Below are 27,862 nucleotides of genomic sequence, written 5' to 3'. Positions count from 1 at the left end.
TTCGCTTGTACCATTTGCTGAAAAGCGGTAGCCGGTTGAACCATACTGTGACTTCAGTGAGCATAGGCATCCATCCAGGAAGGATGCATGGGGGGTATATACATAGCAGGTTGTAATTGCTGTGGGTAGCCAATAGTGGGAGGCAGTACAGGAGCCGCCATACGGTCTACTAACTGCTTCATAACCTGAGACAAAGAGGACACCCAGGGTGGCCTTGTACAGGAGCTGGTGTACTGGAATGGAGAGGTGGCTCTTTATAACAAACAGCACACAAACCATCTTGTATGAAATCCTGAGATGCCAAGCCCGCCAAACAGGATTTACATGAAACCAGCACAGGGGCCTCAACTTCCTGTTTCCCTTTACTTTTTGACATATCAAGTATAAAGGTGCAATGTAATGTGACAGCATTCACAATTAACTAGTAAATGTGAAGTACAAAGGAAAACCCCCACACCCCTTAACAGAGGGATGAGAAAAAAAACAGTGATAGTTATAACTGAGTCAGAAATAAAAGACAGTATCAACACAGCAGCTAGCAAAAGTCACATAGAATGCATATGCAATTTACTTGCAATGAGCTCTGAATCAACTACTCAAATCACGAGGCTTGGTAGGATATAGAGCACTATATACCTGACCCAGGGGAGAGGTATATAGGAAGACTGATCCAAAACCTCCTGAGACCAAACAGCTTCAGCAAAGCACCGATAGTGGACTGTGAGCGTCTCATATGCATTAGGAGGGGCATCCCAGACGCGCGAAAACCCTTAGATGGATCTGCGTCTGGATCGGAGCTGCCGGGGGAGAACCTACCTCCCCTCAGCTGCATCAACCGGCCAGATATGCTGGCCTCATGGCAGCAGATGCGTCTACTGCCAATCCCCGGCGTCAGACAATAAGGCCTTGGTGGTCTAGTGGGGGAGCGAACGTCCCCTGGCCTTCACTGCAGTGGCTTCTGTTGCGCCTCCAGCGCCAGAAGCAAGAACTGCCAAGCGCAATTCCGCGTAAGCGAGGACTTGCCTTACCTGACCTCTCCATGCATTCCGGACCCCCAGCGCTCCGCTAGCAAGCTCTGCTGTGACCCACCAGAGACGTTACTGGTGTTGCGGCACAGGGAGAGGTAGACGGAGTCGCCGTGCATGCGTCTCAAGACGCTCAGCACTGCTAACTCTATAAAATAGAAATAAAAAATAAAATTAAAGCTTGGGACTGCCTGAGCAGTCCCCCTGTTATAAAGGTGCGTCTGAATCCTGCAGCAACAAACCAAAAACTGAGGACCTCATTCAGAGTCGGTCGTTGCGGCCGCACGGTCGTACGCCACCGATGTTCGCTATACTGCGCATGCGTAAAGTTCGCAATGCGCGTGCACAAACTAGCCGCTACGATCAGAAATTTCTCTCTCCTTGAACACAGCCAGGTCGGTACTTTGAGTGACAGAATGAGGCGTTTGTGGGTGGTAACAGGGGAAGGTGCTTGAAAACGGGGGAGTGGAGATCCGAATGCAGGCGTGCCTAATTATGCGAACGGCGTTTTATGGGAGTGCATATGGTTTATGGGAGTGCATAATTAACAAAGTAGCGTCATGGCACATGTGACATGAGAGGTTTTTACACTGACATGATCGTAGAGCTTAAGAGAGGGTATGGTCAACCTTAAGCTCTACGACCAGTTCCGATGGTTCCCGATGGTCTCGATTAATCCTTATATGCCCGGAGATGACGTGCAATGCGTACAAGAAGGGGGCGTATTTTTTTAATTTCCGACCGCTTCCTCCCCTTGGTCGGCCAGCTACCGATCCGAACTTAGGGACGCAACTTGCAAGGGAATCATTTGAATATCCGGCCCCTTTTCCCGTACGACCGTGCGGCCGCTTCGACCGACTCGGAATGAGGTCCTGAATGCCTGTGGCTGAGGCGAGGACTAGGACATTCTGGGAGCTGAAAGCTGTTTGACTTTGGTGATCACTCCAACCACATACCTCAAGGTAGTTCATGTGGACCCATTGTGATTATCAAAAAAAGACAGGCAATTAAACTAGCAGCTGTACCTGTTAAATACTGAGCTCTAATGCCATACACCCAACATTATATTAACACAAGCCTAATAAATACAACAGGAGAAAATAGTAATAAAAGTTTAACAAACCTAGTGATGCAAGATCAGAATATTGAGAACTTAGTAGAAACAAATCAACGGCAGTTTGCTGACCGGAGCAATCCAAGGCCAACTTCTTATAGAAATCAGTGGCAGGACCTAGATGCTGTACTCCCTTAAAAATAAAAATAATTGAAACTGAAGCAGCCATGTAAACAGGTTTTGTATAACATACATACTACATCCAAAGTATGAGATATATATATATTTTATTATATAATTTTTATTTATGAATATAAAAAAAAAAAGGTTCACTTTGTCCAAATCAAACCCTCTCTGTGCCTCTCACACTTAAAGCTTTGGTGGTTCCTGTTTCCTAACATGCTCACATCATTCCTTTCTTGGTGTCTAACAGCAGAAGGTAGAGCACTCGTGCTGGGGGTGCAGTTAACTAGGAAGGGAGGCCCTTTTATATGTGGTTCATATAGCTGCAGCATTCGCATTCTCTACCCCTTTACAGTGCTGGCAGAATTATATCTCCAGTCCAGTATTCTACCCAGGAGAAAAGCTTAGTACTCAATCCATTGCCAAATAAAGAGGTCCTACATTGTAATTACACATTTTTTACAAGGTCAGCAATGACTTCTAGAGAGTAAAACACAGGTCACTGTACCTTTGTGCTTGATCTCTGGTTTGGGTCTTCTCTAGACTGTAACAGTCCGGACCCCAAGGATGGTAGCTGAGTTTGAAACACTGTTATTCGTCCGCCAGTGGGAGACATCAGTTTAAAAGCTCCCTGAAGAGCAGGGCCCAGAGCACTATGGGTTTCCCTTGTATTGGTAAACATGCTGGGCAAAGCAGTTAACAGATCTTTGACGAGCTAAGGGGCAAAAATGTAAAAGAACAGAAGTAAAATATTTACAACGCAGCACAACATTCAGAACATAAGAAAAAAATATGGTAATAGTATAACAACATTTTGGATAAATTGGTTGTATAAATAAGCAAAGGCTTTATAAATAAGTAACACAAAACATTGTCCATGCACATGATGATTTTTATTATCTTAACTAAAAACAAATGAAACAGTATAAGTCTCTGGGATATAGATATGGCGCAGTATAACAGATAGTTGATGTTTTCCGCCTATGCCGGCTATACCAGCATTTCCAAAACTTGGTCCTCAGACCCCCCCCAATAGTCAAGGTTTCAAGAATATCCTAGCTTGAAACTAGTGACAAAATTAGTAACTAATTTTGAATTAACCAGCTGTGCTAAATCATGGATATCCTTAAAACATGGACTGCGGAGGGGGTGTAAGGACCGAATTTAGGAAACACTGAGCTACACTGCTTCACATCACACCCAAGGAAATGTGAAAAGGAAAGAATAACATAAAAACTGTATATCAGAACGCCTACCTCCATGCTTTCATGTAGATTGACAAGTAATCCATCAGGCGTAGGTAAGAAAATCTCTGAAAGACAACAAGAACGTTACAAAGTTATTGCAAACACGCAAGAAAAAGGTAAGGGTTACTTTAGGATGATTGCTGGGGTCTGTACAATGAGATGGCCCCAAAACAGCAGTTTCCTTAGTGTTCCATTTTGTCTTGATCCAGCTGCACTACTGACTTGTACTACACATGCAGACACGTATCACAGGTTGTTTCAAAGTCCAATTTGTACCTTTGAGATTGGTTGCCATCTAATAAAATAACTGAAAGCTAAGGGAGTCTGTACTATGACATATGTGTAAATATTATGTCTAGATTTATGAATGATACAGGTATTTAGGTTTCAAGCCACATGATTCTCACTTTTATTCCTGGAGTTAATGTATGTTCACTGATGTGAAGGTTGCTAACCCCATTTTTCGCGCTATAGCTAAACATTTGAAGATGCACCTTTCTAATCCAGACCGCTGTGCACCTCCAGACTCTGATAAAAGGAGAGTTATGGTACAACTTACCTTTGTTAACTCTCTTTATCCGAAGTCCATAGGGAGACAATGGGGTGTAGGTGGACCTGGCGGACCAGACACCAACCCAAGATGCTCTGGTCCATCCCCCTATACCCTGCCCACAGCCTGAGGGCCACTCAATTTTGTTAACAAGCCCAAGGCAGGAGCAGGAGAGTAGAGAAGGAAGACTGGTACACTGAAGAATCACACTCTCACACATAGAAGGAAACAAGTGACCATGAGAAGAAACCCATAGAAGTCAGGTGCGTCAGGGCAGGTGCCCTGTGGACTTCGAAGAAAGAAAGAGTTAACAAAGGTAAGTTTTATCATAACTCTCCCTTTCTCCTTCAGGGTCCATAGGATTCCACAGGTAGACAATGGGGATGTCCCAAAGCAGTTGTTCAAGAGCAGAAACGCTCCTGAGCTCATAGGAGAACCCTAAGCCCGAAGGAAGCATCCTGAGAGGCAAATGTATCAAAGGCATAAAACCGAAGAAAGGTGTGGACAGAAGACCAGTTGGCCGCCTTGCATAGCTGTTCAGCTGAGGCGCCACGCCACGACAAACCCACAGAGTGAGTAGAATGAGCAGATACTGTAGCCGGCACAGAAATGCCAGACTACGTGTAAGCCTGTGAGATAGTCATGCGAATCCATCTGGCCAGAGTCTGTTTGTTAGCTGGCCATCCCTTCTTGTGGAATCCATGTAGGACCTGATGGAAGTAGTAGTATGGTTCACGTAGATCTTCAGTGTACGGACCACATCCAAAGAGGCCTCACCTGCCGAAAAGTCTGGTGATTGAAAGGCCGGAAGCAAAATTTCCTCATTTAGGTGGAAACGAGAAACCACCTTGGGAAGAAAGCCCGGGCGTGTTCTAAGAACAGTCCTGTCCCGATGAAAGATTAAAAAGGGGGACAGACATGAAAATGCCCCTAAATCCAATACCATATGCGATTGCCAGAACAGAGAGTCTTTGCAGTGAGTCACTTTACATCCACTGATTCCAGGGGTTCGATTGGAGGTTCCTGAAAAGCTTGGAGCACCACTGACAAATCTCATGGAGCCACAGGAGGGACAAAGGGAAGTTGTATACGTAGAACACCTTGCAGGAAGGTGTGAACATCTGGTATAGGAGCAAGTCTGCGCTGGAACCAGATAGACAAAGCAGAGACCTGCACTTTCAGAGATTATAGGCGGAGGCCTAGATCCAATACAGCCTGAAGAAAGGCAAGAATTCTAGACACCTTAAAAACTTGAGGGTCATAGTTTCTCGGAGCACACCATTGGAAATATGTATGCCATATTCTGTGATAAAATCCTGGCTGAGGACGGTTTACAGGCTCTTAGCATAGTCTGGACCACAGAGCTATAAAATCCCTTAGGATGTCTCAAGAGCCAAGCCGTTAAAAACAGACGGGTTAGGTCCAGTTGTAGACATGAACCTAGCAGGTCTACTCATAGAGAAAGTTGAAGAGGAACGTCGATGGAGAGACTTTGAAGATCGGAGTACCAATTGCGTCTGGGCCAAGCCGAAGCTATCAACAGGACTGTGCCTGCTTCCTGCTTGAACTTTTGAAGAACTTGAGGAAGCAGGGATATTAGGAGAAAGTATATGCCAAATGGAGGTTCCATTTCACTGACAATGCGCACATGAAAGGCTGTGTCGGGGTCCCTTGTCCTGGTTTCATATGCTGGAAATTTGTTGTATCTTGAGGCCATGATATCCACATCCGGCAGACCCCATTTGTCCACCAGGAGCTGAAAGACTTCTGGAGAGACCACTCTCCTGCATGCACGTCGTGACGGCTGAGGAAATCTGCTTCCCAATTGAGAAGAATCTCTGGGGAGCTGGCCAACAGCAAGAGGTAATCTAAGTACGGGCGTCTGACCCCTTGACGACGAAGGTAGGCCGCCATAACTGCCATGATTTTGTTAAAGACCCGAGGGGTTGTTGAGGGGGCCAAATGGTAGAGCCTGAAATTGGTAATGCTGCTGCAGGATAGCAAACCGGAGATATTGTTGCAGAGAAGGCGCTATAGGTACATGTAGGTAAGTGTCCTGAATGTCCAGAGACACCATAAAATCCCCAGGCTCCTTAGCTAGAATAATAGAGCGGAGGGTTTCCATATGAAACCTTTGCACCCTGATAAACTCGTTCAGAGATTTGAGGTTGAGGATTGGCCGATGAGACCCGTTGGGCTTCTGAACCAGGAAAAGGGTAGAATAATAGCCCTTGCCTCGTTGTGAGGAGTGGACCGGTATTATTACTGCTGAATTCAGTAAGGTCTGAATGGCTTTTTGGAGCAGCAGGGCCTTGCTTGGGTCTGATGGAGGTCCTGTGCAAAAGAAATGCTGGGGGGGTGGGTCGCCTTAGGAAGGATAGGGTATATCCGTGGGACACTACTTCTCTTACACAGGCGTCTGATGTGGTCAGACGCCAAAACTGGGCGAATTGAAGAAGTCGGCCTCCCACGTCAGGCTGTAGGCTTGTCCTCAGACTTGGCAGGTGGATGTCTAGTAGCAAAAGGAGGGGGATTTAACCCCCTATTGTACCTCAGCACACTGAATAATACCTGCAACAATATATGAAGACTATATGGTCATAGAAATTCAGAGATATTAGTTGCATGCATTTGCAAATACATGGGAGGCTGCTGGGCCACGTCACGGCTTCTCTGTTACCAGCAGTCCCTAACACTAAGGGGTTCACGTCCGGGGAGCAGTGCACCCCAAAAAACGTCCAGCCCAGGACCCCCCCCAGGGCATCGTGTGATGCCCTGGGGGGGTCCAGGGCTGGACGTTTTTTTGGGGCGCACTGCGCCCCGGACGTGAACCCCTTAGTGTTAGGGACTGCTGGTAACAGAGAAGCCGTGACGTGGCCCAGCAGCCTCCCATGTATTTGCAAATGCATGCAACTAATATCTCTGAATTTCTATGACCATATAGTCTTCATATATTGTTGCAGGTATTATTCAGTGTGCTGAGGTACAATAGGGGGTTAAATCCCCCTCCTTTTTCTACTTAGTATGACCCCTCCCTTTCATGCACCTGATTAGTACTGCTAGATTGATTGAGCAGCTGCCATTTTTGTTTGGATGTCTAGTAGCCCAGGATTGCTTGGCTTGGGCTGATGCCTGTTGCCGTGGAAAGGACTGACCCTTAGCTTTTTCTTGAGGGTGAAAAGGACCGAAAGGATGATGTCCGAGGCTTTGTATTATATAGAGAGAGCAGAAAAGCCGTCTTGGAAGCTGCCAAAGTAGTCACAATTTTGTCTAATTCTGGACCAAATAGAATAAGGAAGAGACTCCAGAGTCCTTTTTGAGCCTGAGACTGCTTTCCAGGAACGGTGCCAAACAATACGGCGGGCCACTACCGAAGTGCCAAATATCCTGGAGGCCAGGAGAGCAGTTTCCATAGCTGCTTCTCCCAAGTAGCAGGCTGCATCCCTAATGTGAGATATGTAGGATAGTTGCTCCCTTGAAGCTTCAGGGGGAAAAGTCTCTTCTAAGGCCTCTGCCCAACTCTCAATGGCTTTTGCCACCTAGGCTGTAGCCCTAGCAGGAAGAGTAATAGCTCCTGTAAAGAGTGTATATGGATTTGTAACTAGCTTCTATATGCATATCTGTAGTCTCCGTCTAGGAGGTTGCAGTATGGATGAGTAAGGTGGTATTCTTAACCAGATGTGTTACATGAGAATCCGCTGCATCCCATGTAGTGCAATCAGTAGCTGGAAGAGGGTAAAAGGAACTTAAACGTTTTGGAATTATAAACCTTTTACCAGGCATATTCCATGCTTAGCTCATGTGATCAGATAGCTGGTCAGAGTGAGGGAACTCTGGTAAAACTACCTTTTGTCATTTAAAAAGTGGTTGTTTTTTCATAGGAGCAGGTTCTTCCTCTTCTATTTGTAAAATAGATTTTACAGCTATCACAAGAGCAGGTATATTTAATTTAGAGGGTGACTCCTCGTCTCCTGAGACAGAGTCAGAGTAAGAGAGGTCTGCATCTTCTGCCTCCCCAGATGATATATCAGAATCAGATAACTGGGTGGGCTGGGAAGATAACACAGCACGTTTAGTAGGTAAAGGCTTTTCCTTTTGCAGCATATGCTAAAAAACTGTAGAGGTATTAGCCAACCTCTGGGTCTGATTCAGAGCCGCACACTATTTGCGCTCGCTCTGTCAGAAAAAGGGGCCGGCTATTTAAATTGAGTGCTCGCTCTTTGCGGTCTGTTGACGCCTCTATGTCTGAGCGAGCGAACAAAACATGCGCTCGCTATTTCGTAAAGACGCCCCCTGGCCGCTCGCATCATACGTCATCTCCGCTATTTATTAGATTAATCGAGTACATCGAAAGGCATCTGAACTGCTCGCAGTGCTTGTGGTAGGTTTATCCTACCGCAATCATGCGAACAGTTCAGGCTAAGAAACAACCAAGTGACGTGGTCGATGACGCTGCTTTGTTAATTATGCACACCCTTAAAACGCCCGTTTTGACTGTTTGGCACGCCTGCGTTCGGATCTCCACTCCCCGGTTTCAAGCATCTTCCCCTGTTACCACCCACAAACGCCTCAACCTGTCACCCAAATTAGCAGGCACTCGCTATTTTGCGAGCGCTCGATTTCTGATCGCACTGACTGGTTGGCGCATGCGCATTACGACCCATACGCATGCGCAGTTGTGCGAACATCGCTCGGAGCGAACGAGCGGCCGCTTACGAGCGGCTCTGTATCAGGCCTTCTGTACTGAGGGGGTAGACAGTACGTCTACTCATGGGGGAAGCAAAGGATTTGCAAGGAGTACCTGCTGTGGTCATCCCACAGGGGGGGCTACCACAGGGACTGCTAAGTAGTCTGCAATCTTTGCAGCACCTGAGAAAAGGCAGCCCAGGGTGGGTCATGAGGAGGAGTCACAGGGGCTGACGGGCCTGAGGCTGTGTAACAATTAGTACAAAGACCATCCTGAATGAGGTCCTCTGGGGCTAAGCCTGCTGAGCAGGACTTACAAGACACCAGAGTAGGAGCATCAGCCTGCTTGTTATTCTTTCCTCTGCAGACAAAGCCACAAGAATAATACACAGTAAGATACAGTGCAGTGAACACCCTGCAGTATATGTAATATGACAGTGTAGTGTGAAACCGCGCTATATAGTAGGTGATAGATCCCCACAAATATATAGGAGATGTGAGGCACAATGAACCCCCTAAACTTTAGTATGTCAGGGTATCCAAGATTAAAGGGAAATGTATAAGCTGGACAGTATAGAAAGTAGAGATCAGCGCTAGCACAAGTCACATATAAACGCAGAAAAACACTGTATATATATATCTGCAATTGGCACTACAATCAACTACACAGAGCGCAGTTGCTGGTAGGATATAGCGCTGTATAACCTGGCCTGTGGGAGAGTTATACAGGGAGACTGGACCCAGCGTTCTCGGAGACCTGTGAAGCATAAAATGGCTGCCGCGAGTCTCTGAGGGGGTGGAGGGAGAGGGAGGAGAAGGTCAGGGAACACCAAGACTGCAGTGGAACGGCTGCAGGGAGAGCGCTTTCTCCCCGTGCTGATGTTAACCACCGGGTCTGCTGGACTCTAAATATGCCCTGCACCAGTATATTAATGCCCTGGTGGAGTTGTGGGCGCACCAGTGTCCACATCAGCAACTCCGGTCTGTCTCCTGAGAGCAGAGGCTATACTGCGTAAAGACGCGGGGCCCTCGCAAGCGGGGGTCGGCCTTACCTGTCCCCTGGATTCTGGGCTGCAGTCTGGGGGCTGGGGGAGCCCATTATCTAGTCCCCCTCAGAGCCCCGCCGGGAGTACCTAGCCAGGGAGTGGTGTCACGACGCCACGGAGGGGTGATGGAGCAGCAACGCAGACGTCCATGGGACAGTCGTTTGCTGCTTCTCTTTATCAAAAAAATAGAAATAGAAATAAATCCTAAAAATAAGCTTGGGCTGCTTGAAGCAGACCCACTCTTAAAAATGGTCATCCAGCTCCTGCCGGATACCAATGAAACTGGGTTTCCCTCAGGCTGTGGGTGGGGTATAGTGTGAAGGACTGGAGCATCCAGGGATTGAAAAGCTTTGCTGTTGGTGTCCGTTGCTCCAGGTCCCACCTACACCGCATTGTCTCCCTGTGGAGCCCTATTGACCCTGAAGAAGAAATACATTTATGGGCCGTCTGAAATACCAATTGTCAGGTACAAAACTACCTGCCTGGTTAAGCGCATACACACTTACCAATTGTCTGCCCGATGTGCCGGGCTTGACGTCACAACTGGGCAGGCATTTAAATATGCCCGCCCACTGGAGCTGTCACTTATCGGCGGGTCCCTGCAACAAGTGTATGAGCTATTAGCGGGTTGCCCGTACACACCAGCGGATGACAGTTCTAAATCTTTCAGATATAGCGCCCATCTGCTGTACTGCAGGGCCGACCAGTTATGTCTGAACGACGTTCACAGACAATTCGGGTGTACACCCCCACCGATATACTATAGTTATCAGCCGTTCAATGGAATGCCCGATATGTCCATAAGGGTGTACCCAGATTTAGGCCAGAAGAAATAATAATGACATTCATGTATGTAAACACATAGTATGTTTTAGGTAAATGATTACTTAACACTCCATGAAAAGTTGAAGGAATTAAAAAGATTAGGGGATGATGACATTTTTTATCTGTGCTGAATGTGGTGGATTACATTTTTTGCAACACAACAAATTACTAAATAAATATACACTAGTACATTTTGTAAACATGAAACAGTCACTGAAACAGTCACCTACACAATGATTATACAATTTTATATTTTTACTTGGTGCTCTATTTATACTCTATATAAAGAACAAAACGAAATAAATCCCCCCCCCCACAGATGCAGTTCCATACCCGCTTATGCCACAGAACAGGTGTAATGGCAGTAATAACAAAGTGAGAGGATGATTATAAACTGAATCTGAGTCAGCAAGGAAACAGGTGTATGCAAGAGACCAACAACAAGCAGCACCCTCCTGCAGAACAGACTTGCATACGGGTGACTGGCCTTTAAGTTTGGCTTCACAATTTGCTTTCTGTACATATAATTGCATCTGGCAAGAAATTAAAACTGACTCCAGCAATAAAAAGTATTTACTTCAGTTTTGTTCCCCCTGTAGGCCACACTGAATGTCAATTTAAAGACAATATTATCCTACAGGAGAGTCAACAAGGTTAATAGTTGTGGTGATGAAATATGAGCTACATAAAGAGGTTTGTCTTCCATCTGAACACTTTGTTCCAACTTTCTAGCTGCTTACCATCTACATCAGAAACAATCAGCATTTGGGGCTGAGAAAGACCTTCTTGAAGATTGAAGAAATGCACAGTGCTATCAAATGTTATGAAGCCGATCTTTGTTCTGGTATCACCACGTAACCTTAAAATATAAACAGAATGAGATGTCAAAGCAGAAAACCAATGCCAAATACCTGATAAGTGCCATGTTACATGGCTCACATACCATAATCTTTCCTTTGGTTTATATTGATATATTAACGGCTCTTTAAAGAGAACCAAACATTCCTGCTGTGTATGGTGAATCTTTCCCTGCACATCAGCTGCCTTTTCTTGCCGTATATCACAAGACTTGCTGAATCAACATGTTACAAAATGTTGAGTGCTAACTGATCCTGAATACTAGACAATGCTACATTTTAAAGGTGCATACACACGTAACGATTTTTTTAACGATTTAACTATAACAACGTCGTTATCGTTCAATCGTTGAAAAAATTGTTCAGTTTCTGAGTTATAACGATGAACGATTATCGTTCATGCGCGTTCCCGTTTGTAGTTCATTCTGACTGACCAACTGAATGATTTTCATTAAGGGAAGTTACAAAAATCGTTTGTAGTTCAAAAAATCGTTCATTACACTTTAGAAAATCCGACAGAAAATCGTTGGTAACAAAATCGTTGTGTGTGTATGCAGCTTAAGAAAAGGAAACACCTATTATTTTTCAGTAGCTTTGTAACAGTAGTATCCTGATTAGGATAAATGATTGTGTGTGATACAAAAATGACCACAAGTCACTATACTACAGATGTGTCCTCCTGCATCTATCCTCAATACGCCACACAGTGCAACTTGCCTGGCGCTAGTGAGTAGCACACAAAGTCCGTGCAACTCTGCTAGTGTCGGACATCTTTTTTTTTTTGCCGAAAATGTATTTAAGTCACAATGTAATGCGACTAGGACGCACCAGGAGACAGTGCTGATTAATTTGTTATGCAACACTTGTATATCTTTGTGCGACTGAGGCTTTAAATGGAACCTTGCATGGAAAGAAGCTGCGGCCATTGCATTGTAGCACTTCGTATGCGGATTCAGAGACTCAGTGTTGCATATCAAATGAATCAGCAGAGTCTCCTGGTGCCTCCTAGTCACACCACACTGCAGTTTCAGCAAAAAAATAGCTAAAAAAAAGACGTTGGGTGCTAACAGAGTATCACGGGACCTGTTGCACAGAGAGGGGCTGTTTGGCGCGACTGCACCAAAGATGTGCGAGGAAACATCTGTATGTCATGTGACTCCAAGGAACAGACTCAAATACACGTTCTGGCAGCTCAAGCTATGAACATATGCGCATTTACAGTAGCCTGATTTCTGCTTGCACCTTCATAGTTTGCAAGCAGAAACAAGCTACAGACACTTCTCTCAAAATCGAAGGAAGCCATTCCAGCAGCAAATTGCAGGGGAAGCGGTAAGAAATACCGCCGGCCACACGGCCGGCAGTTCGATTCCCGGCAGCGTGAGGCAGACAGCTGGAGAGATCCCGACAGCGCTGGAAATCTCGATCGTACTTACTAACCTAACCCTCCTTAGGGGTGCCTATCCCTAACCTCCCCCCCTGTGCCTAACCCTAATCCCCAGTCTAAGTGCCTAAACCTAACCCCCCCCTTCCCCGCTGCCAAACCCTAACCTCCCCCCAGGGGTGCCTAACCCTAACCCACCTTCCCCCTAGCCTAACCCTAACCCTCCCGGGGGATGCCTAACCCCAAGTCCCCCCGGGAGCCCTAAACCTAACCATCCCCCACCACCCGCGGCTGTCCGCTCGCGGCGCTCGGCATCCCTTCTGCCGGCGTCGGAAAAATGGCAGGCTTCTAGATTTAGACACCTGTCATTTAACCCTCGTCGGGATAAAGCAGTCAGGAAGCCGGCTGTCGGGCTTACTCCAGCTGCCTTCCCGATTGCATCCCCTTGCAGGTAATTGGATAACCCCCTTAAAGTATATACAGTCAGGTGCATAAATATTGGGACACTCAGAGAATTTTCATATTTTGGCCTCTATTCACCACCACAATGGCTTTGAAATGAAACAAACAAGATGTGCTTAAACTGCAGACTTTCAGATTTAATTTGAGGGTAATTACATCCAAATCGGGTGAGCGGTGTAGGAATTACAACGGTTCCTATATGTGCCTCCCACTTTTTAAGGGGCCAAAAGTAATGGGACTATCAACTCAAAAGCTATTTCATGGACAGGTGTGGGCTATTCCCTCATTATTTCATTGTCAATTAAGAAGGTAAAAGATCTGGAGTTGATTCTAGGTGTGACATTTGCATTTGGAATTAGTTGCTGTCGACTCTCAATATGAGATCCAAAGAGCTGTCACTATCAGTGAAGCAAGCCATCATTAGGCTGAAAAATCAAAACAAACCCATCAGAGAGATAGCAAAAACATCAGGTGTGGCCAAATCAACTGTTTGGAACATTCTTAAAAAGAAAGAACGCACCGGAGAGCTCAGCAACACCAAAAGGCCCGGAAGACCACAGAAAACAACTGTGGTGGATGACAGAAGATTTATTTCCCTGGTGAAGAAAAACCCCTTCACAACAGTTGGCCAAATCAAGAACACTCTCCAGGAGGTAGATGTATGTGTGTCAAAGTCAACAATCAAGAGAAGACTTTACAAGAGTGAATATAGAGGGTTCACCACAAGATGTAAACCATTGGTGAGCCACAAAAACAGGAAGACCAGATTAGAGTTTGCCAAACAACATCTAAAAAAGCCATTACATTTCTGGAACAACATCCTATGGACAGATGAGACAAAGATCAATTTGTACCAGAGTGATGGGAAGAGTATGGAGAAGGAAAGGAACTGCTCATGATCCAAAACATACCACCTCATTAGTGAAGCATGGTGGTGGTAGTGTCATGGCGTGGGCATGTATGGCTGCCAATGGAACTGGTTCCCTTGTAATTATTGATGATGTGACTGCTGACAAAAGCAGCAAAATGAATACTTAAGTGTTTCGGGCAATATTATATGCTCATATTCAGTCAAATGCTTCAGAACTCATTAGACAGAGCTTCACAGTGCAGATGGACAATGACCCGAAGCACACTGCAAAAGCAACCAAAGAGTTTTTTAAGGCTAAAAAGTGGAATGTTATGCAATGGCCAAGTCAATCCCCTGACCTGAATCCCGTTGAGCATGCATTTCACTTGATGAAGACAAAACTGAAGGGAAAATGTCCCAAGAACAAGCAGGAACTGAAGACATTTGCAGTAGAGGCCTGGCAGATCATCACCAGGGATGAAACCCAACATCTGGTGATGTCTATGCGTTCCAGACTTCAGGCTGTAATTGCCTGCAAAGGATTTGCAACAAAGTATTAAAAAGTGAAAGTTAGATTTAGGATTATTTAGTTTGTCCCATTACTTTTGGCCCCTTAAAAAGTGGGAGGCACATATAGAAACCATTGTAATTCCTACACCATTCACCTGATTTGGATGTAATTACCCTCAAATTAAATCTGAAAGTCTGCAGTTAAAGTACATCTTCTTTGTTTCATTTCAAAGCCATTGTGGTGGTGAATAGAGGCCAATATATGAAAATTCTGTCAATGTCCCAATATTTATGCACCTGACTGCAAAACAGATTTAGTTCAGGAAACATCACAGCAATATGGATTTTTGTATACACAGATACGTACTTGTCTAGATTATCCAGCAACGACTGAGATAAATAATGTAGATACCCTGATTCGATAGCATTGTAGGATACATCCAGAACAAACAGATAAACTGCTGGGGGAGGAGGCCGTAACTTTATTGAAAAAAAAAACAAAGTTAATCTTATGACATGTCAGTACATTGTAATTCCCCCAAACTTACTTTTGTAAAACATGAGTAAACTACAAGTCACACGCATGTGAGTGTTCTCGTCTAAGAGAAAGTTCATTGAAGTACACAAAGTCGATATTGTCACTTTTATGCTGGAGTCTCTACTCTAGTGGAAGAATTCAATGCAGTACAATGTCCCTTAAGTGCTTTTGGTCGGTGGGCACTACACGGCCAGTATGTTTGCTAATGTTTCCCCACAATAAGAAAAACAAAAAATACCCACCAAAGCGTAATAAGCAAAAAGAATGAGCTGCCTCACAAGGAAGAAACGAGGGGTAAAAACACCACCCCCTCTACAGGTATCACAGAAAATATATATATAACCATGTGACCGGCGCTGGGTCTATTGCAGATGTTAGAAAGCCGGAAGAAAATGTTAATGTTTCCCCACAAAGCAAAGAGAAGCGAGGGAGTATATATGGTAATATGCACAGTCCATCATCATGAAGTATTTAAATTTCTTCTAAAGAAGGCAAATTTAAATAATGTTGGGATGGGAAGAAACATAACAGTAAGGTTATAGTAACAACATATTACCACCAGTGTTTGGGTGAAAGATTACATTAACCAAACTCGTTTTTAGATAATCATGCCATAGAGGTAACTTTTCTAATAAAAAGTATGCAATTACAAATGGAAAAAAAAAAATCATAAAAGGCCATAATAGAATTAATGTTTTACCATGTAGTCAGATGAAGCAATGAACTCCACTGAAGAATTCTGAACCTCAGGTCGTTTATGTGGCTCCCCATAGGATCGGGTCACTGGGTTGTACATAAATTCTTCTGGTACTTATAATAAAATCAACATTATCACATGTAATAAGCATAATTCTAAAAAGAAATTGGGGCTACTACAGCAGACTGAAACGAGAGAAAACTAGCCATGTATATTGTGATCATGTAATCATCATATTGTAACAATAGAGTAATGTACATTCGGCAGTGTATGACAATTATGTAGTCTTGACTTCAGACGGTGTTATTGCAGATTAAGGGTAAACAGACTACAATACATACCATCATTTACTCTGTAACAAAGATTACACTTCCATCTTCTCTGGTCAATAAAAGATACAAAGGGATTAATATATGTTCTACAACTCCTGCATCTTACAATAGTGCTTGGTGAAATAGTGGGGATTCTCTAGAAGAACAGGAAAACATGTTCATCATATAAGTTATAAACAGTAGTAAATTTTTGTTTTGATGTTTGTTATTTTTGTTGCATATGACTTTGTAGTCAGTGTATAGCAAAAGGTGAGAAACACATCCTTACCGGTTTGCTTTTAAAAGGATGAAGAAGTAATCCTAAAGGGAGTTTTGCTTTATTCAAAAGAGCTTGAGTCTGTGGAATATTCGCAAGTGTGCATCTAAAGAAACTGCAAAGTGGAAACACAGCTAAATCACTAATAAGTTCAAGTGAAGTTGTAACAATTTAAAAAAATCAATACAGCTCATTCAGCATCTACCATGGTAATAACGTATACTTGAAACCTACACACAATAAAGACAGCCAATAAATATCTGATGAGACAGATATATAACACTTACGGTATTGCAATGTGTTTGTCATCCACACGTTATTGCAGTTGTAAATGCTAATTACAACTGCAGATTGATTATGTGCCTATTACACAGGTCACTTGGGACAGAGCTTGGGGACCTCAGACTAAAACCTGTGAAGGACTTAAATGACAAAACACAATGTCGTCAGTTTATCTATTGGAAACAGAATACCTACTCTGGGTTGCAGTTTAGTCTTTTAAGGTCTGCATTTAGGTTTGGTGCTGGAGCTGTGAAGGAGGATACAGGAAGAATGTTGCGATCCTGAGTAAGGTTAACAGGTCGCAGGCCTTCTGGCTGTTGAGCTTGTTGTAGACTTAATCCTGCTAGAGAAGCAGGTAATTGATTCATTCCACTGTAGTGCTAAAACACAAGGGACATTTTAGTCGGAAAAACAAAACGTTCAGATGCTTAAATAGAATATCCCGCTATATGATTTCCAAAACTAGTTTACCAATGATGCTGATGCATTACAAATGCACAATCCCATTGCAGTAGCACAACCTAAATATAGTGGAAACTACAAACATTACAAAGCTAGTTTATAAATGTATTATTAATGCAGTTAAAATTCGATTTATAGTATGAATCCAAGTTAGTATCAACAATAAAATTGGAGATTGATTACTGGGAGATAAGACACCAAATAATGGGCCTGATACAGAGGTGGCTGCTAATGCTTGCGTGGCTGCAAATGTTTGTGGAGTCTCAGCGGCGGTAATGTGCAAATGCTAATTTCCGCCTTCCTCTTGTGTACTAGCGTATGATAGACTGTGCAAGCCCTGTAAACACTACACCACCGGTGCACCATCGCTTGTACTATCGACACTAATAGTGCCTTATGGCCTCTGTGGTTGTGGATCTGCGCTGGAGAAAGCGTTCACTGACACGCCCGTGACCTCCCATAACACGCCCGTGAGAAAGCCTTTTTTTGTGTTTACTTGAGGCCACCTTGCACACACCGCCTATGGTTTCTGCCGCCTGCTCAAATGGGAGGGATTTCATATCAACAGTGGTCTGTGTGTAAACTCAGTGGTACACATGCGCAGTAGGGGTTTCTAGGACTTTCTGGGCATTTGCAGCAGCAGACAATCGCTCAAATGCGCAAACACTGACACTGCATCCACCTCTGAATTAGGCCCAATATGAGGTGTAACAATATTATAAAAATAGCTAAACCGAATTGTCCAATACTGTTGGCACCTTAATTAATGAAGAATGCACTTGCTTTTCCTCTCATCTAAAAGTGTGAGTTTGTTTTTTTTGCTTGTTTCTGGGTTTATGTTATTTTTATACAGCGAACTCATCAGCAGGTTGGCTACATTTTTTATAGGCTCCATAAAATATATCCCTACAAGGGTAACAAATATACAATTAAAATGCTTACAGAAGCAAACTGTGAGTAACCCGGCTGGTGCACAGGGGTATTTGGATGGGAGCCTTGTGGAGTTGCAGCATTTTGATATCCTGGCTGAAGAGCTGGGTATCCATGTCCAAATGGTTTTGATGGCTTTAATGTGTGTGAAACAGCATTAATAGGAGTCTGGCTACATGTTGCTGCAGGTGTCTCTAGAAATGTAAACAACATAATACAGTTGCTTATTAGAATGGTGAACAAAGATGTATGAAAAATAATGAAGTTGATACACATGTACATTTAGAAGTAGTTGTGTTTAATAAACACAATAAAAAGTTACTGTTAATAGAGAAACATTCACCTGTGTATCCTCCTCCTTCTAGAACATCATAATTCTTAGGCTCAGATGATGCACTGCTGGTGGTGGAGGAGCTTTCATCAATACCTAAAGACACATTTTCATATCATTCTAAATTCCAGCCACAATTTCCAAACAGTTACAGCATCCAACTCTGTATACAGAACTGACGTTTACACCCTGAGTTTCTTTTACTTCAAATAATAAAAAATATATATACAAATGTGTTTATATGCTAGTATGCTTCTCTATATAATCAAACCTGTATTAGCCTGTTATTTAACAGTTTAATCAAAATAATAGTTACAAAAAATATCTAATTATAATGACTAGAATGATTAGAATGTATTTTGTGGGGACAGCCAAGTACTGTTGAGAATTGTAGTAAATAAAGTAAATTTTATTGCAAAAAAAAAAAAAAAAGAACAGTTGCTTTTCTTCATCAAAGCATGTGGGAGTTTTAGAGCAGCCGAATTCCTAACTAGAAAGCCAAGGCATTAAACACCCCTGGTAACAGAGCTGTGACTGAATACCGGGAATCCCTTTCAAGGTAATGTCATTACAGAGGCATCAAATACTGAAAAAACAAGCAGCTTTCTAGTTATGACAATGTAGCATTCTAACCCCAAGTTCCATAGTCCTTACTTAAAAGGGCTGAATAGGTTGGGTTTTTTCTGGTTACTTTAAGATTGCTTTTGAAGAGTTTGGTTGAGTCTATCTTCTGACGTTTTTTTAAAACTTTTACTGCCTGCGCTTAAAAGAAGACATTTACAATTTACATAAAGAAAGAAAACAAGGTGCCCTTTCTCATTAACACGTAATGAATCATTCTCAAATCAACTTCATACAAGGTCAACTAAACCGAACAGAATACTTTATAGCTTCTGAATCTTGGACTTGTGTTTTTCCTACATAGGCCCTCCAATGTCACTGCTTTCATGTCACCAGCAAAACCATAAAATGACAATGAAATGTAATGAATATGTCCAGTTTCATACATGGACATTACAAAACGTGATGCCTGGCCCCATTACATGGACAGTCATTGTATTTCCCTAGAAACACTGAGAATACTGCTTAAGTTTGTCAAGCTGCTGCATCAGACAGTGCCGATATACTTTCACTAATGGTGCTGGAGCATTGTAATGTAGACATGTCTGGGGAGTGAAATGGCAGTATCAGGTGGCTGAGAGGGAGATTTGCATGCATTGGTACTCCCGTTGTAGAGGAAGGACGTCCTAGGAAAGAAAACATTCATTTAACAAAAAAATATGCGAAAGGGGACAGATTTTAAAGCCTAACAGTTACCATTAGTAATAACAATTTGCAAAAACAATGAAAAATGCATGCAACAGAGAAGGTGAAGAGGATTAAAACAATGCATGTGATCTGTCAGCGGTAATAAATTAGTGATTGGAATGACTCATTAGAACATTTGCATCATTGAATTAAAAGCAGCTGAAATTCATATATATGTAAAGGTGTAATGAATACTCCCATGGTCTATACTACCTGTTGCTTCTACAATGCCACTTATGCATTGGAAGACAGATACAGTAGTCTAATTGGTTATTAGTTTGTTGGCATTTGCTGCATTTGTAATGCAGATGACACTGGGCATTAGTCCATGGTGCCATTTACAAACTGGACCACAAAACAGCAAAAACATGCTGACGAGACTGCCTGTAAGTCCCAAAGCCACTGCTAAGTAAAAATGGAAAAAAAAAAAAAAAAAAATGACCAATGCTCCAAGCCCTAGAATTACTGCAAACCTTTACATGTATTTGGCATCTATATGCTTGTGAGTGTTAATATTTTCCGTGATTTCACAAATTTGCGAACATCTAACTAAAGGAAGTTTTTTTTAAAAAAAAAAGGATTTTTTTTGCAATTTTGTAAATGTAAACAAATAAGTACCCGTTATTCTAAATGTAAAAATAAACTAAACTGAATATAGTACCAACAAAGGTCATGCTTGCAGTATGGGGCATGTTTAATTGAGTAGTTTTCCAAAAGTGGAAAATCTCTTCAAAAAGTATTTATTTTATTGCAATATGTACTTTATGTGTTGGGTATGGGATCCCGGTGGTGGGAATGCCGCTGGTCAGAATACCAACAACGGCATCCCAACAGTCAGAATCCCGACACCCTTAGGTAAGTAAGGTAAGACTAACCCTTACCCCTACCCCTCCCTCCTTAGTGCCTAACCCTAACCTCCCATCTTAGTGTCTAACCCTAAACTCCCCCTTTCCAGTTCCTAAGCCTAACTCTCCCCGTAACCCCCAATGCTTACCCTCGGGATGCTGGAGATCGGGATTCTGGTGCCGGGATCCAGAGGCTGGTATTTCGACCGTCGGCATCCCGCACGCCGGGATGCTGACTACATTCCATACTTTATTGCTTATTTTCAAATAACAATTTAACCATCTTAATATTTTTTTTGCTATATTACAAGTTTTGTCCAAACTCATCAACATATTAAACTATCAAACTAGTTTGACAGACCATTATTTATATTAACTTATAAGTTGTGAAAAGTTATTTTGAATAATCAAACACATTATTCAGCCTATTTATCATTTTTTTCTCAAAAATGCCCCCGTTAAATCACTTCATATTGCCATGGCTCCTGCAATCTGTTTAGTACTGAATGCAGGCAATATCTCATTCTGAAAACAATGCTTTACCGCATATTAGGATTGGGGCATTTTTTTTAAATTTTAATGAATGAGTCATGCATTAAAACTTCAAAAAAATGCCCCGATCCTAATATCATGCGGAAAAGCATTGTTTTCAGAATAGAACCGCTTTATAAATAGACCCCCATATTTGAGAACACAAATCATTAATACTCAGACTTGTGCCTGAAAGTGCACTTATAAGACTCAAACATGTAATTTGGCAGATATTTTGTTAAACTGTAAACATGGAAACAAATTATACATGCAAGGACTGTTTCACTGACTGTCGGATATTGCCTAGGAGCAGTGTTCTTCCCAGAATTTTTTTCCAGCCGGGTGGGGGCCTTCGCAATAATAAAATGTTTTAAATCCTGACCTTATAATGATTTAAACTTGAAATAACAATTTATATATTAATTATCCTCTTCCTCTTAGAGGCCCCACTTGCTGGCACCAAAGAAATTATTATTAATACAACCCTCAGATACTGGCCCCACTTGCTGGCACCAAATAAATTATTATTAATACAACCCTCAGATACTGGCCCCACTTGCTGGCACCAAATAAATTATTATTAATACAACCCTCAGATACTGGCCCCACTTGCTGGCACCAAAGAAATTATTATTAATACAACCCTCAGATACTGGCCCCACTTGCTGGCACCAAAGAAATTATTATTAATACAACCCTCAGATACTGGCCCCACTTGCAGGCTACACAGAATATATATTTTTATACAGCTCCACAGATACCGTCCCCACTTGCAGGCTCCCAAATACTGTCCCCACAGATTTCTGGAAAAATGGAACAGGGGCCGGTAGAAATATGCCCCTGTCTCCCCCAAGTCATTATTCCTTATGAAGTATAAGTTTTCCTCATTAACACTAAAGTGATTACGCCAGAACTCAATGGTTTTACAGCACATTATGCATATATATGAAAAAACACATATGTATTAGCTGTATATAAGAGTTTCGGGAGAATTTAGCGCATCTATCTGAAACAAGACAGCACTAGTGTGTATGGGAACAGAGAGCTTACAGTAAGTTGTGTAGCTAGTTAGTGCACACACTGAATACCCCATGCACGTCAGCAGTAATACTGGACTGGAAGTAACATCAGACTATGCTACTGCTTCTGGGATAGTACAGCCGGCACCCGGGGCTACAGGTGACTGTGTGCAACACAGCGCAGCAGCAACTTGTTACCTGACAGCCGATTGCGCCAGCTCCACATGGGCAGCAGCACTGGGGTACCCAAAGGACGTTCCCGCAGGAAGGGTAACCATAATAAGTTCCTGCAGGAAGCAGAGCCAGACCCTGCTGCACATGGGGACGGTGTAACTGCCATCAAGTTCCCCTGGAAGCGGCACATTGGTTCCGCTCTCAAAGTGTGTGTCAACAAAGACACGTTGAGGGTGACCGGGGACACGGCGCATTGGGGCAAGGGGAAGTGCCGGGCAGTAGGCTATTTCTGCTGGGCATGCATCTGCAAAAAACAGTCTTGTGAGAACACTGTAGTAGTGTCAGATAGTTACATGTCTGATGACCGCTATATACTGGGAATATTCTGTCTGTGGGGAGTTAACTTTTAAGTGTTGGCAAACTTTTGTTTAAGATTTTATTAATAGTGTATCACTTTTTAACCTGTATTGGGTTACACTGTACTTTTGGTTTTACTTCTAAAATATATATGGTATGCTATCACTTTATTTGTGTACAGACTAGAAGATATATCGTACGATAGATCGTTGGACACAGATACTTGTACGCCAGATTGCGCGTGCACAGCAGTTATTTACTGAATCATCGCATATGCTGTGCAATGAACGACACCATGTTGCTACATGCATGTAATGATAATATCGTGCTGTCGTACACAGAATTGTGTAGTGTGTACGGGCCGTACACACTACACAATTCTGCGTATGACAGCTTGATATACCGTTGCATTGCGTCTTTCTGTCGCTGGGTACACACATTGCATAGTACCCACTGAGTGTTAAGTAATTAGTATATGTTCCTGAAAATCCCTATTTAACTTCTTGCCGCATACTGGCATATTTGAATACTGTAAAAAGCATTGCTTTATATATTACTATACAGCATATTATAAAGGGAGAGCTTTTAGTTATATTCAACTATTTCTGAAATGTTAAAACATTGACAAAATACAAATGAAAACATACTGAATACATAGGTATAACACACTAACTATAATACTTTAGTACTGATGTTTAATCCTATTTTTTTTAGCACTTTGTTAATATACAGGAGATGAGTTATGCTGGGCATAGACTGGCAGATAAAAAGCCTGTCAGACGACAGGCATTTAATCTAGCAGCCTGATACCCAGCACATATTGTGAGCATACACTGTAAGATATATCAATGTACTGGCTACGATATCTGGCTTTCTCCACTGGGGACGAGACATTTCCCCGTTCCAGGGGAAATGTCTGTCAGTTGGCCGACCACAGCAGTACATACACTGGCCGATGCAAAATACTGCATCAAACGGACATGCTGGACGATCTGACATGCCCGATCGTTCAATATTTTCGATTCGGTCGCGCACATACACAGCACAATTATCTGTGCGATCCACTGATATTAGGTGAAATCATCCATGTAATTTTATAGTGTATGCCCAACATTACATGTTTCTCCTAAAATTAACATTAATACAAACATTTACAATGTACAAAATCATCCATAGGTAAGATGCATCTATTGAAACAGTATTTCAAATCTGCATCACAACAAATATCCCAAACATCTAGACAAAAGAGAAGGATGGGGGCATACACTAAGTACCGTATATACTCGAGTATAAGCCGAGTTTTTCAGCACAAAAAATGTGCTGAAAAAGTACCCCCTCGGCTTATACTCGAGTGAAGTGTAGCGCTGACCGGACGGAGTTCGGTCAGCGCTACACACTGCCAAACACACAGCCGCCGGAGCCGGCAGCTGCGTGTTTGGTGTAATCAGCAGCCGCTGAGAGTCTGTCAGACTCTCAGCGGCTGCTGCTGCTCCCACTGCGGGAGCCATCTTCCGGCTCCCGCAGTGGGTGATGGGAGACACGTCGTCATGACGACGTCTCTCCCATGCAAAGCGGCCGGAGGAGCGGACAGCGGCGGGACCAGGAGCGGACAGCGGCGGGACCAGGAGCGGACAGCGGCGGGACCAGGAGCGGACAGCGGCGGGACCATGAGCGGACAGCGGCGGGACCATGAGCGGACAGCGGCGGGACCATGAGCGGACAGCGGCGGGACCATGAGCGGACAGCGGCGGGACCATGAGCAGACAGCGGCGGGACCATGAGCAGACAGCGGCGGGACCATGAGCGGGAGTTTCAGGTAAGTGTTTTTTTTTTTTATTGTTATCACGTCTCTCTCTACTAGGGGGGGGGGGAATACAGGGGGCACTACCAGGGGGCGTTGACTGCAGGGGCCACTACCAGGGGGAGATGACTACAGGGGGCACTACCAGGGGGCGATGACTACAGGGGGCACTACCAGGGGGCATTATCAGGGGGCGATTACTACAGGGGGCACTAAAAGGGGGGAATACCACTGGGGGAACTACCAGGGGGGGATTACTACAGGGGGCACTACCAGGGGGGGATTACTACAGGGGAGGATTACTACAGGGGGCACTAAAAGGGGGGATTACTACAGGGGGCACTAAAAGGCGGGATTACTACTGGGGGTACTACCAGGGGGGGATTACTACTGGGGGTACTGAAAGGGGGGATTACTACTGGGGGCACTACCAGGGGGGGATTACTACTGGGGGCACTACCAGGGGGAATTACTACTGGGGGCACTACCAGCTGTTGCCATTTCCCACACTAGGCTTCTACTCGAGGCAGTAAGTTTTCCCAGTTTTTTTGGGTAAAAGTAGGTACCTCGGCTTATATTCGGGTCGACTTATACTCGAGTATATACGGTATATATCTATCATATTATAGGTATTATATATGATTTTATCCTTTTACATGAATTTCTCCAACAGATTCCAGGGATGATTTCTCTTAACATCCGTAGCCCCTTACAAATACAACTGTAGGAGAAAAAACGGTCTTAAGATGTTTCAAAAGAATAGAATATATAATGACAGACTCACCAAGAGTTAAAGGAGAAGGCCAGACATTTTTCGATTTTCAAATAATGAACATAATTAATCTTAATTATATTTCAAAACGGCAGCTAACAAAACATTAAATATATCTGGAAGGGCCATTTCTTTCTTCATAGTCATTCAATCAGTGTTACAGCCAATTATATCAGAAATCAGCAGTTCCAAATTAGGCTGGACACAACGGGCATGTTTCCCTGCAGCAGGAGTGCAATTACCTGGCTCATTTATCTTATGGGCTTCCTAGCGGACAAGGACATCTCTCTGCCCTCCAGGTGCTAAATTAAAAACAAAAAAAAGCTACAAGAATCTCATGCCCTAAGAGGCAGTGCATATAGCTCTTAGGAGAGAAAAAATAGAACTATTCATAATTATTCAGGACAATAATTGCTGAATAAGCATCTCCTTTAATATCAGTGGTGACATGGTATGTCGTTCAAGACACCGCTATCAAAGAAATAATGTTGTTAATGGTTAGGGATGTACACAAACTCATGCTAGACACCGTAAAAAAGCTAAAGCAGACCTGCTTCCTCATCATCCTCCTCCTCTTCCTCATCATCTGAGCTGGATGACAAGGGAGTTGGTGCAAAGTTAGCTTGATTATTGACATATCCAGCACACTGCATGCCTGTAAGGTATAGAAAGCACAAGAAAAGTCAGGTAGGTAGTAAATCACAGCACATCCTCATAAGGCACCCCACAACATGCTATTTTCTAGTTCTACACTCAAAAGAACACACAGGTCACACTACTAGTATTATTTTCATGCATTTATGTAAAGGAAATTGAAAGACGTCCTGCCATTTCCCAGCATTTCATTTCACCTGTTCAGTGTCTGGAGGTTTCCATTGGGAAGAATAGTTTATAAAAAAATATTGATACGGTAAAGAACAGGACTTCAGTAATGACATTTCATCCAGTTTTACTACAGGTGGGAAATTACGCAATTTAAATGTGCCAAACAAAGAATGCAAGGGAAAGCCTTATGAAAGCAAATACCTGATTGGCTGCTTAAAGATATGTTGATGTAGCATAAGAGCATTTCTTTTTCTCTAACGTATACCTTTCAGGTTAACGCTCAACTTTTGTAGCAGATTCTAAAGTAAAGGAAATTTGTAAACTTTTTCTATACTCCATTTAATATCTCTAATAGGTATATTACTAAAAGAGGCTCAAAGATGAAGGTAGACAGGGGGTGGTGTGTGAAGGGGTACTGAGGGAACAAGGGCAAAAGGGAATAGGATACTCCTTTTTAAAAAGACATCCAGCTTTGGATGCTCAGCTGTCCCCACTTTTAATCTAACAAACACTGTAGTCAATGTCAGTAAACATGAGCTAGCAGTTCTGCTACTCAGGGAGGCAGAGAACATAGAAATGGCTGGCTATACGTCCCTGCACACCCCCGCAAACCTATATTACTTGACGTGGATATCATTAAAGGCCATTGCAAATCAATAAGCATTTCCACTGAGATACAAAGCTTGACAAAGTGGTTATAACACAGAAAGGCAGACATAGTAATACATGCACTTTAAAGCTTGCAATTTATTGGTACATAATTCTTCCAATCTGAAAGGAAACTATTTCAAAAGTTTTTAATATCATCAACTTTAATGGATAGTTTTCTATATTCATCAGTGAAGGATGATGGGAAAGGGGAACAATATAACATAGATGTTCTTTTCAAGAACCGGGTCAAACCAAACAGTATTATTTGAGCATGATCCCCAAATGTACATAAGATGAGGCTCTTCGTATTCTATTATATTTAGCATCCACTATGCAGAAATCCTAGGCAAGGGCAAGTGTTCTGTGGGCCTGATTCAGAGCCACTCACTCTGACAGAGCACTCGCTCTGAATCAGGGCTGGGCCTTTTTTTTTTTTTGGATCCGCCTCTTGGCCGCTTGTATAGCTGTGGGTGACCACCCACAGCTATTGTGAGCGGCCATGATGATGGTCGCGATGTCCAAGGCATCACTCGTGATGTCAGTGGGGCCGCCCCCAAACAGCAGGCGTTCTCATGGGAACGCCTTCCGTTTGGGCAGCCAACCCCCCCGGCCCGCCCACCAAAGGGGGCGAGCTGTCACTCAACATTGACAGCTCGCCCCCTTTGGTGCGAGACCCGGAGCAACGGATTGCCCATCGCTAGCCGGGTCCCGCACATGCGCACAACGGAGCCGGCTCCGTCGTGCGCATGCACTGTGGGCCACCATCGACCCGGTTGCGAGCGCTCAGCGCTTGTGACCGGGTCTGAATCAGGCCCTGTGTTCCAAAAGAAAACACGCAAGTGACACCATCATGAAGTGGAATGAGTTTGCCCATGGGCCATTACCTAAGAATCAATCCACACATTTTTCAAAGAGATTCTAAGCTGTTTCCAAAGGAAATTGGAAATATAATCAGATGGCATCAGAAGCCAGAGGTTCTTAGGTAAACTGGAGACTTGAAAAAAGCCTCTACAGCCTGGACAGTTATAACACGATTATGCTGGGTACAAGTTAGACAATATGATATCCGATCAGG

General features: G+C 43.4%; 1 protein-coding gene across 2 annotated transcripts in view; it reads right to left on the bottom strand.

Annotated features, from left to right (window-relative positions):
* The window catches only part of SEC24B (SEC24 homolog B, COPII component), an 81,829-nt gene that overhangs the window by 36,984 nt on the left and 16,983 nt on the right, over nucleotides 1-27,862 (bottom strand). Inside the window, exons 4-15 of one of the 2 annotated variants that reach the window (XM_088456433.1) lie at nucleotides 25,862-25,966; nucleotides 18,517-18,600; nucleotides 18,186-18,367; nucleotides 16,977-17,161; nucleotides 16,512-16,614; nucleotides 16,253-16,379; nucleotides 15,915-16,024; nucleotides 15,044-15,156; nucleotides 11,357-11,475; nucleotides 3,519-3,574; nucleotides 2,771-2,977; nucleotides 2,149-2,272 (exon numbers count right to left, since the gene is read on the bottom strand). In XM_088456433.1, the coding sequence (XP_088312559.1) occupies nucleotides 2,149-2,272; nucleotides 2,771-2,977; nucleotides 3,519-3,574; nucleotides 11,357-11,475; nucleotides 15,044-15,156; nucleotides 15,915-16,024; nucleotides 16,253-16,379; nucleotides 16,512-16,614; nucleotides 16,977-17,161; nucleotides 18,186-18,367; nucleotides 18,517-18,600; nucleotides 25,862-25,966 (1,515 nt within the window). The remainder of the gene's footprint in view (nucleotides 1-2,148; nucleotides 2,273-2,770; nucleotides 2,978-3,518; nucleotides 3,575-11,356; nucleotides 11,476-15,043; nucleotides 15,157-15,914; nucleotides 16,025-16,252; nucleotides 16,380-16,511; nucleotides 16,615-16,976; nucleotides 17,162-18,185; nucleotides 18,368-18,516; nucleotides 18,601-25,861; nucleotides 25,967-27,862) is intronic. The other variant, XM_088456434.1, reaches the window with a different exon arrangement.

The sequence above is a fragment of the Taudactylus pleione genome, unplaced genomic scaffold, assembly GCF_031769625.1.
Source record: "Taudactylus pleione unplaced genomic scaffold, aTauple2 ptg000703l, whole genome shotgun sequence".
Taxonomy (NCBI): domain Eukaryota; kingdom Metazoa; phylum Chordata; class Amphibia; order Anura; family Myobatrachidae; genus Taudactylus; species Taudactylus pleione.
This window is presented reverse-complemented; position numbering and strand designations above follow the sequence as displayed.